We start from the raw sequence: 11,498 nt of genomic DNA on the forward strand, positions 1-11,498 counted from the left end.
TTGAAATTTCATCAAACTCAAACAAATAATACTTTAGAAATGAGTGAAGTTTTCCCTCCTAATCTAGTTATGTAAAGCATTAAATCAGAGGTGTATTTTTTAATGTTGGCCTCGAATTGCTTCTGAGCAAAAATATGACGATGCTTCAAAATTAATAGACACCATACCAATGTAAAATATGTCAGAAAAAAATTGTTATTACTAACGAGCACTTTCAAAGATTCTTATTGTTAGAAAAGTTGCAATAGGTTTACACTGTAGCACATATGAGAATTTTCACTCCATTTTAGAATCACAAAAAAAATATCACCTTGAAGTGAACTTGAATTATAAAAATCTGTTCCCCTAAAGTTATTTTAGCATGGGGACTCGTCGTGCTCTAAACGATTAGTTCTCGATCCAGCTGCAAAGAAGGCAAAATTCACATTCTATGGGAACAAAGTAAAACTGCACAGCCCATGCATGCAGGTTCTCTGATTTCAGAATTGAAAGCAGTTGCAGTAGTCTGAACTTACGATCGTCCTCCAAAATCTTATGTAATGCTGATAAACACTTGTTGAGTGTCTGTCATGTTCGATTAAATGAGGTGCAATTTTACACTTTCCTCTGATTTTATTGATCTATTCTTATCAAGTGAAAAACGCGGTGAAGGTGACTTTTGGTCTACGATTGAATATTTTAATATGGAAACCTAAATGATGAATGGACAGCAAATGTCTCAATTGATTAGTAACATAATTCATATATAGAATGACTGACCATATCATATATATGTTTATTTTTATTAAGTATTCGTTCAAAAAATACTCATTATACCATCTCTTGATCCATACTATACTTGCAAGTGTTAAGTATAGTATAGTAGTAAGTATTCTACCAGGTGCCTTAACCTACTTTCCACAAGTGCCGGACACTGTCCCAGGACATGGGTGAAGCTTTTGCCATTTTCCTCAAAAAATCTGCAGATAGCGTTTGTAGATATCCATAGCTTCCGAAGGTGATTTAGCCTGCAGTAACCAGTACTCCTACTATGATCAGGAGCACCTCTCTCTTCCCCCCCCTTCTATTTGTTTCTGGGGTGTCAGGCAGAGTCTTGTTGTCGTCCAGTCTCTGGTTCGTTTCGCTCGGTTGAAAAGTTTTCGCACTTTCTTAGTTACTTGTGGCTGGTTAGGTTTCAATTTAATCAGGATACATCACTTGACGACGTGATTGATGCATCAAGGACAAATCTATTAAGATCTGCTACCGCGGTTTTCAGTTCTATTTTGCTCCTGCTGTATCTGTAGATGAACCATGTCTTCACTCAAGCGGCTTGTATAGAAGTCCCAATCTGTTCTCGTGGGATTCCTTACTATTCTTTCTACTTTCTTCATTCAAAAGTTAACATAATGAGGCAATTTCTGACAATTTTATTGGTTTGTAAATATAAAGTATCATTACAATATTACATTTTATCATTACCATATTGCAATTTAGATAAAAAATCGATTTTGAAATATTTTTAAAGTTTGGACAATTATATTTTCGGAGTAACTTGACCTTTGTAATCGGAAATATATCTTTATGTAGTTTTCAAAAATGTTATTAATTCTGGAATTAAATGATTGGAGCAGTGGAAAATTGTGATTTTGTTGGGCAGGTGGACATTTTTGACACTATTTACGAAAAACACTACAACTTTGTAACGGTAAAATATAGAGTGGACATTCCATGGAACAATTCTCAAACGAGTGGTGCTATCCACCCTTAAATTTTTACCATAGTGAACGGGACACTGTATATTTCTGGCTTATTGCCAAAGGTACATTCAACAAGGTACTCACCTCCTCGATTAATGTCGCTGCTTCCCCAGATCTCAAGATGGGCGTTGACATCGCAGCCGATGAAAAGTGGTAGCGCTTTCATCTCCTAAAACTTCCAGTAACTAATTCCGGTGGATTCGGGTGCTATCTCCTGGGAAATATCCTGATGCTACGTGTGCCTCTCGAAATCTCCCCTCGATTTTTAGTGGGACTTACACAGCACCAAGGTCACCACTCAGGAACTCTGAGGAACATATATATTTTAAATTTCATTTAAGAATAATGGAAGCTCTTGGTTATATGCTGCTCTATGCTGTAGCCTACATTTTGTGATTCTAGAGTGAACTTATGGGGCCAGGGGGGGGGGGGGGGGGGGGGGGGTTTCCCGTCAGTTACTAAAAATTCTAGTAATGTACTATTATTAACTTCATTTTAACAGGTATCGGTATGGAGGGTATTTCGGAGCCTAGGCACCATATAGTGGCAGCCCCCTGATTGGCAGTTTCTGAGAATGGGTTCGTTAAAAAAATGACCACTTTCAACTCCCCGCAGTCTCCACCGTTTCAACAAATGTCAAAACTAAGACCGGCTTCGAAAAGTACTAATCGAGACCTTTCATTTGATACCCCACATGACTATATTTGATGAAAAAAAATGTACACCCCCCTTTTGCATGTATGGGGGTCCCCTTAAATTCGAGGTAAAAGCATGTAACTCACTATATGCGTGAGCGTTCACAGTTCCCACCTTTCTACCAAATTTGGTGCCAATCGCTATAACCGTCTCCGAGAAAAATGCGTGTGACGGGCAGACAGACAGTAAACCGATGTAAACACAAAACCTTAAAAATGATTTGTTGTTCTAACATAAGTTCTTGCTATCGATTGTTCACCGATCTTATAATTTCTCACATTCGCCCGAACTGAATTATTACTACAAATTTGGTTTCGTATTCTAATGTATGCAAATTTTGATTTACCCTCTTCCTAAAAAAAAATTTCAATGCTGCATCTGTAAGCCATCTTGGCTTTAAAGCAATCCCCGTTACGATATCTTTTCAAATAAAATTAATAATGGTATATTACAATATTTTAAAAATTTACTGAAAACCTCCCTTAAGTTCATATTAGATGCTGGTCACATTGGAAAGTTTAGTGAAAATCCTGTTATTATCAGCAAACCTTTAGTAGGTCAAAATTGTGTTTTGCGCGAATTTGTTGCACCCTAAGTCACCATTTCTCAGAATGCTAGAGTCAGTTACTATATTTATAAATATTATTTCCTTTGGTTGTAGGGTCTCGCTTTTACCAAGGAGGAACGACAACGTTTGGGTATTCACGGTCTGCTTCCAGCTGTTGTGAAAACTGATGCCGAGCAAGTTGATCACTGTTTGTTGTTGCTTAGGCGATTAGAACGTGATTTAGACAAGTACATGTATTTGAATGGATTAGCCGAACGGAATGAACGCCTCTTCTATAAAGTCTTGGCGGCTGACATCGTGAATTTGATGCCAATTGTTTATACTCCGACCGTGGGATTGGCATGTCAAAACTACAGTTTAATTTTTGAGCATCCAAAAGGACTTTACATCACCATCAAGGATAAAGGACATGTCTACGATGTACTTAAGGTAAGCATTCCACGGCAATACGATTAGCTCACAAATATAAAAAATATTAATTTCTGATGTAGTTTCTTAGTTTTACATTTCATTTTGGAATTTCTGCTATTACTTGAATGAATTAGATAATGGTGAAATATGTGTTTCCAGAATTGGCCTGAAACGGACATTCGCGCTATTGTGGTAACCGATGGGGAGCGTATTTTAGGGTTGGGCGATTTAGGTGCAAATGGCATGGGCATTCCAGTTGGAAAGATGGCCCTGTATTCCGCCCTTGCCGGAATCAAACCTTATCAATGTCTGCCCATTACTTTGGACGTCGGAACCAATACAGAGTCTATTTTGAATGACCCATTATACATTGGGTTGAGGCAAAAACGAGTTCGTGGTCAAGAATATGACGAATTCATTGATGAATTCATGAAAGCAGCTGTGCGTCGCTTCGGCCGAAATTGTTTAATACAATTTGAAGATTTTGGAAACGCCAATGCTTTCCGTCTTTTAGACAAATATAGAAATGATTACTGCACGTTTAATGACGATATTCAGGGAACGGCATCGGTGGCGTTGGCAGGAATTTTGGCATCACTTCGAATTACGAAAACTAAGCTCAAGGATAACAAAATTTTGTTCCAAGGAGCAGGATCAGCAGCTCTGGGCATTGCCAACCTTTGTGTAATGGCTATGGAGCAGGAAGGACTGAGCCGAGAAGAAGCCAAAAAGAATATTTGGTTGGTGGACAGTAAAGGTATGTAAAAGTCCCTAGTTCTTTAAACGAGTGTTTGAATCGGGTTCTTAAAACATGTTTTTATGCAGGTCTTATTGTTAAAAACCGTCCAGCCGGTGGTTTGAACGATCAGAAACTACCATTTGCACATGAACATGCCCCTGTAAATACCCTTGAAGAAGCTGTGAACACTATTAAGCCTTCAATTTTGGTTGGAGCCGCAGCTGTAGCTGGCGTGTTTACAAAAGACATTCTGAAGAAAATGGCAGAGATAAATGAACGACCTGTAATTTTCGCTCTATCGAATCCAACAAGCAAAGCAGAATGTACCGCCCAAGAAGCTTACACACATACGAACGGAAAGGCAGTATTTGCTTCGGGTTCACCGTTCGATCCAGTAACAATAAATGGGAAAACATTACACCCAGGTCAAGGCAATAACTCATATATTTTCCCTGGAGTTGCACTCGGAGTATTGGCAGCTGGTATGCTAACCATTCCGGAGGAAGTGTTCCTATTCTCAGCGGAGGTTAGATATGCAGCCAATTTGAATATTTCGAATTTATATAATTTATATTCGTCTTAATTTCAGCGCCTCGCAAAACTCTGCTCCGAAGAAGACTTGGAGAAAGGCAGCTTGTACCCACCATTGACAACTATTCGAAACTGTTCCATTGAGATTGCCATTGCCATTGTTGAATATGCATGGAAAAATAGTAAGTTATCAAATATTCACTATAAATCTGAGAATAAAGTTTTTATTTTCGACACAGATTTGGCAACCGTTCATCCGAAACCAGATGATCTTGAAGCATTTGTTAAATCACAGGTGTATAACCTGAACTATCCTTCAGCGTCTCTACCTACTTGGTAGTAACAAGAATCTTTCGTTGATATTTTTACAATTTTTTAAATGATATTTTTGTATAATTTTTTTTTATTTTTCTTGTTGTTTGGCTGGGTGTAGTTATTTTATGTTATAGGATGAGTTGTTAAATGAACATTGAGCCTCTGAAACCCGAGCTAGCTTTAACTTCATATATATAATTTGTTCAAATATGTTATTACATCGGTAAATTATTTAAGTGTTCCAATTTGTTGAAGCCTCATAGCGAAAGAAACTCACATGTTAAGCTAGAATGGTTATGTAATATCGTTGCTAACTGGGAAATTCATTAATTAAATATGCTGAAACTGACTAATATCGGAATTCCACAATTTATAATCCTATAATGTATTGTTGTGTCCACATATTATCCGATTCGGATTTACAGGTGCTTAAGTAACAGTTTGTAAAAATATTTTTAAAACATTAATTTTTTATTTGATTTTGGAGCCTTTTGATAAATATTTAGACTTCAGGAGAATGATTAAACATGTCAATGAAAAATAGAAATTGTTTCGTTTCTTTGATGCGATGGAGCCAGCCAGCACCCAAAACATTTTCCAATCCACATGAATCAGAATTAGCCAGCAATTGCATAACAAACAACAAAACACCGTGTCTCAGATGATAATTTGCCGTTCGTCATCTCGGGACTGATGCCGATTGATATCCTAGCAGAGAAGATAAACATTGTAACGAGAACGAACCAAAAAGGAGAGATCCATAGGCAAATGACAACAGCGATGGGACCATTCAGAAAAGGGTTGTTGAACTTATGGGTTAATTCCTTCCATCAGGAAGCAACTTGAGGAAAATCATGAGGAGATCAATTATAATCTCAACCAGTTTGTCATTGGCCACGGAGAATACCGTAAATACGTAGGTTTAAATTGGACAGATTGGATGAGATTGTGCAAACTGCAATGGGGTCCTGGAGAACCCAGAGCACGTATTCTTCCAGTGCTCGAGGTTCGTGGAAGAAAGGAGGAGTTAGGAACTCTGCTCTAGTAACGGCGATCGTTGTTTTGAGGTTCTTGTAAATTTGCCAATTGAGTATCGAGGAGAAAGTTATGACCTTTATTTCAACTTCATCGTCCCAAAATCAAGTATCTCGGTTAATGAAAGCAGTTCCAGTCTTTGTGACTACGAGAGCATAACCGTTGGCTTAACCCCACGACCCTTTTCGGACGCGGATTGATTTGGAGACCGCTGTGACTAGCAGTACAGGTTCAGCGTTCACACTAGTTGATTCGAGATCTACCTAAAACCTTTACTGCAACTAAGGGGTACAGCGCCCGAGTTGTGTAGCACAATTCCACGCTTGAGCCCACAGGGAGTTTTGGTTGCGATATGGGTACAACCACAGTCACCATGAAACTCTCACAAAGGGGTCAACCGTGAATCACTGGACCAAGAACACATCCCTTACGAATTCTCCTGCAGCATAGCAGCAGATAACCTGTGGTTAGGGTTTGTGGTAAGAGCCATTTTAGATGAGACCCATACGGACTCGGGTCTGATCGTCCTACTAAGCCTCAAAACATTCGCCTACTGCATCACGACCAGCAAGTTAATGTACACTATAAAATGTAGGAAGATAAGACGATCGTTTGATAAACCGTGTATTGATAAGTATAAGGTCGCGAGTGTCGATAGAGTCGATTATACGCTCGCTACCCTCATTGCGTACTCCAAACCCTGTTCCCTCATAATACCTGCTTCCGTCTGCTTTTCCGCCCACAACATCATTCGGCACCGTAGTCGGATAGTGGGCATTAAAACGGTGCCCCGAACAGGCGTGATCCGTCCGGGAGTTTCGGAACCAGCTGAGCGTAGATCAGGTCCTAGGGAACGGAGTTAAAAGTTCTATCTCCGAGGGTACGTAGTAATGAACCCAGTCGTGACATACATTGTAAATAGCCGACCTGCGGAATGAGTGCCATAGGCTCCACTATTAGCAGGACCTAGTCGACGAGCTAAGTGGGGATTCATGCATACTAACAGGTGAACTGTATTGTACGGGGATTATTTCCTAAACAACCCGGACGGGATAACGGTTGACTGCCCGCTTTTCACTATGAAAGAGCTCATCAGGAGTAGATTCACTGAAGCGAAACCTGCTCCCGCTGACTTATCCCCAAGGGAGTTCGACTTTAGAGCAAGGAGACCCCACGGTGGATAATGTTATGGAAGTCGTGGATGCGGTTCATCCGGCTGAGGCACACAGCCGCCAATCTCGACAGGTAGTGCTGCTCGTTACGCTTGATGTAAGAGATGCCTTCAATTCCTTAAGATGGGCAGATATGCTAGGTACATTAGAAAATTAATTCCACATGCCGAATTATCTTTTGCGGGTATTGAGGAATTATCTGAGAGATACCTTCCTTCTCTATGAGACGCTACGGGGCCAGAGAAGGATGGAGATTACTTCAGAGTAGCACAGGGATCCATACTAAGTACGGACTTCTGAACGCTACCTATGATAGTCTGCTAATACTCAATATGCTAGAAAAATCGCGTCTAGTCGGTTATATGGATGATGTTACAGCACTTGTTGCCAGACGCAAAGTAAACTTGGGGTAATGATGCGACGGGTAATCAGATGGCTTTAGTCTTGTGCTTGAAAAAACAGCCGTTTTGCTTGTCGGTCCAGAGGTATGAGCTGACATCTTTGATAAGGAGGAGTTCGTGAGCGCCTTGCCCAAAAACAGCTTTGGGGATGGTGTCTCAGAACCGGCGGTGATCGTGACAGTGACCCCCATTGCCCTCCTTACTAAGAAACGTAGATGGTTGCGTGAAGAACGGCAGCGTACACTAACTGAGTGCAACTTTTTTCACAAAATGAATTAAAAAGCAGATCGTTGCACGGAAAGCACAGTGATATTGATTATTACTCTGTTAAGGGAAGTTGCATTGCATCCTAAAAGAACTATTGTGCCCCTTTTACTGAGTATAGTGTACCTATTAACTTTAGTAGGTCAAGCAAGCCTATAACCATCAAAAATGTTAATACAAGTATATTCTTTACTTGGCATCTGGTGTTAAGTATTCTCCCAGGTGCCTCGACCTACCTTGCACAAGTCACTGTGCACTGCGACACTGTCCCAGAAAATGTACGAAGGTTTTGTTACACTCCGCACAGAACCTGCAGTCATGCCTTTAGATATCCCAAGTTTACCCTGGTGATAGTTTAGTCAAGAGTGACCAGTGAGTATTCCCAATATAATCCAGAGGTTAGTCCAATTAATCCCAGAAGGGCCTCAAGGGATGCCGTTGGGCATGTCGTCATTGCCCCGCTGACTAAGTGATTGAGGCTCTATAGGTAATAATACACTTTACTATTGCAGTGTATATCCGAAGTAGTATTTGGGGTGCGTCTTTCAGAGTAATTTTTGGTCTAATGTAATTCCCAAATATTTGACCTCTATTTCTCGTTTCACCCCCATGCCATGTTTCTTAATAGCTTCTAGGTGATCAAACTTACGCTACCATACTCTACATAAGCGGTGATAGTACCCCGCCTTGTGGACAGCCTTGAGTATTTCGTCAGTTGTGTGTAGTTTTTCCGGCTTATTTTATAATGAAAAAAAGACATTTTTTTTTAATGCCGAATAGTGAGTTTTTTATTCCTCATATAACGGTATTTCGAACACCAGTTGTCCTCTTCCTCAGTAGGTTTTTTTGAACTACTTATGGTCCATTTTCATTTTAAATACCTAAATCCAGACCTTAATTGTTAGTTAACCTTGAGTAGTTTTCATGACAATAAAATTTGTGCATGTTAGTTCTCTAGCATTCTGCCCATCCAGAAAGAAAACGTGTTTCCCACTCCCTTGTGGTTCAAAGCATCTTGTATACCCACCAGGGTATATTCTTTGATGATTTAACTTTTAGCGGGATAACTGGCCTCATATACATCAATGACGATTGTTTTGAGGACTACTATCACTATTTCCAATTCCAGTTCGCTCCCGATATCATTGCCACTTTGTAGGTGAGCCACATTGTTGCTCAGGTACGCTGCATATCCGTTCTCCTGGGATTCCTTACTTTTTTTTTATTTCGGAGTTGCCTTCAATGTTGAATCTGATTATTCTGTGATCCTACATAGAAGCCTCATCCGACACTACAATTTTTAACCAGCCCGTTCATCAGAGTATTCCACAGAGTTATGTCTAGTGTGTCTTGTCTAGTGTTGGTTACGAATGATAGAGTGTTCCCTATGTTATATATTTCTAACTTATTGCTAAAAACAAATTCAAGATCGATTGATGTCGCTACTTCCCCAGGTTTCATGATAGGCGTTGACATCGCAGCTGAGGGGGACTAGCTCCGATGGAATCCGGATGTTGTCTCTTGGTAAGTAGCCCGAGGCAACGACGCGTCTCGAGTTCTCCCTCCGGCTTCCAATTAGACTTGGACAACCACAAGTCTCCGGTCAAGAAGTCTGGAAGACATATGATATATATTTTAAATTATGCTTAAGAATGATGCAAGCTCTTGGTTGCACTCAAGGCTCCTGAGCCAGCACTATTCCAATGTTTCCGTTGAAACTTGCAATTACTGCAGATGCAGCTTTTGCATGGTGAACGTCTACTTCCCTACTTGATCCCTTCCTTTCAGCCTCTTTGGCCTCCGAGATTCCTTTCGGGATCTTCGAATTTCCACACGAGTGTCCTCCGAAGTGTTTTTCCTTGGCTTTTCCCTGCGCACGTGCACAGATATGTTGTTGAATCTATAGTTAATATGACAATTTTGATGTTTAACTGCCTCCAGGAATCGGTCACCTACCCCGATCGTGAGGAATTTACCTTTGCCCTCTACTTTGTTTCTGAAGACTCTCCATAATCGCAAGTGGAGACCATCATTTGAGCAACTAGGAGGCCCATAAGATTCTCCGTCTCTAGGGCTGCAACTTTAGGAAGAAATACTGTCATCATGTCTACCGCTGGTATATCATCCTAAACACATGCCGACAATTATACTTCTTCCCAACCTGACAAGTATTGATTATTTCCTTACTCAACTTCAGAGTCAACGTGAAGTTTTCAGCCTTACCTGTACAGTGGTCGAGGCATATCACATCCTTCCGCTTGTGGAAGGTGGTATACTATTCGTCAACAACTTTATGCAAACATAGGAGCACTCTCTTCAGACAACGTTGTCAGGGAGGTGCTGAGGAGCACTACCAAGTGAAGACGTGTTGCACTTAACGTTCGGATTCTCCTTGATGCGACGAAAATTGGGCTCAACGGGTTAAGGCACCTTAAGGGGGTTCCTTGAATTAACAACTCGCTTCCTCTTCTCCCCTCCCGTTGGTGAAAAAAATGGAGAACAGAATAGTAGTTTTATATTTGTGGCGAACGGTTTCAAATTGTTCTTTGCTGACGGGCGGAAGGTGTTTATTTAGTAGTCCGACGACGTACCGTTGCAGAAGTCCAACATTCGTTGCGTAAACGCATTCATCTACTCAAAGTGTAAAATTTCCTGCAATCTATAGAGAGTAGACCGAACGGTGATTTAAACACCGCGCAATGCTCCACAATATTCCGGAGGGTATTAATGTGGTTGGCTGAGAAGGATTTAGAATGGAAAATAGTCTGCTCTCTATCCATCAAGCTTTCGAAATGTTCCTTGATTCGTTCCAGGTTTATTTTAACTATTGTTTCTGTGATGGCAGCATGCACGAAAATATCCCTTCAATTGACCCACTCAAGACAGAATGCAGGAGGGCTAGTAGCGACACCCAGACGAAGGCAAGCCACCATCCGGTGAAAGTCCTTTTTGAAGCCAATGTCAGCAGCTCTTTTGTTACGTAAAACCAGAAGATAACTCCTAAATCGTATCAATCGTATTCAATATATTGTTGACATTTCGCTGAAAAAAATTGTTGAAATTTCAGCTTGCTATCCTATAAATTTATAGCCTCTTTAGTCGTCTTTTACAAAATTAATTAAATGAAAAAAATAAGGAATACTTTGAGTGTATTCTAAAACCAGAACTCACAGGGCTAATTGTCAGTTAGTTACTGAAAACAAAGTCATTTAGTATTCTACTTCCAGTGTATTAGTATTTGCATTTTTTGCCAATATGCAGAATGGCTCCATTCCACCGGGTAATAAACGTATCGCGGCCAGCAGCCAATCTTCAATCCCGGTATTTTCGCGTCCACCCAAATAGAGCTGAAGTCCAACGTTTTCACAGTTCAGACAAAAGCAATCGCACCATTTTGCTTATTCAACAGTCAGCTTCTCTGGATCTATATCTATTCTATTATCAGCATATCCATCTTCAGAGTAACTAGCTTGCCCCTTCCCTATATTTTACCTTATCGTCCGAATCGAAAACGAGTAGCGAGGAGAACCTCCACGTGTTGGCACTGGGAAATGTAAATACTTCAAAGCCTCGGGCGATCGGACCCGAGTCTGCACGGCGACTCATCTAAAGCGGCAACGGCCACGA

General features: G+C 40.5%; 1 protein-coding gene across 2 annotated transcripts in view; it reads left to right on the plus strand.

Annotated features, from left to right (window-relative positions):
* LOC119651406 (NADP-dependent malic enzyme) overlaps positions 1-5,542 on the plus strand; it is a 74,386-nt gene extending 68,844 nt beyond the window's left edge. For both annotated transcript variants that reach the window (XM_038054995.1, XM_038054996.1), the window contains 5 exons: positions 3,097-3,432; positions 3,574-4,171; positions 4,240-4,679; positions 4,743-4,866; positions 4,924-5,542. In XM_038054995.1, the coding sequence (XP_037910923.1) occupies positions 3,097-3,432; positions 3,574-4,171; positions 4,240-4,679; positions 4,743-4,866; positions 4,924-5,024 (1,599 nt within the window). In that variant the 3' untranslated portion in view covers positions 5,025-5,542. The remainder of the gene's footprint in view (positions 1-3,096; positions 3,433-3,573; positions 4,172-4,239; positions 4,680-4,742; positions 4,867-4,923) is intronic.
* The last annotated feature ends 5,956 nt before the right edge of the window (positions 5,543-11,498 follow it).

This window comes from Hermetia illucens, chromosome 3 (genome assembly GCF_905115235.1).
Source record: "Hermetia illucens chromosome 3, iHerIll2.2.curated.20191125, whole genome shotgun sequence".
Classification (NCBI taxonomy): domain Eukaryota; kingdom Metazoa; phylum Arthropoda; class Insecta; order Diptera; family Stratiomyidae; genus Hermetia; species Hermetia illucens.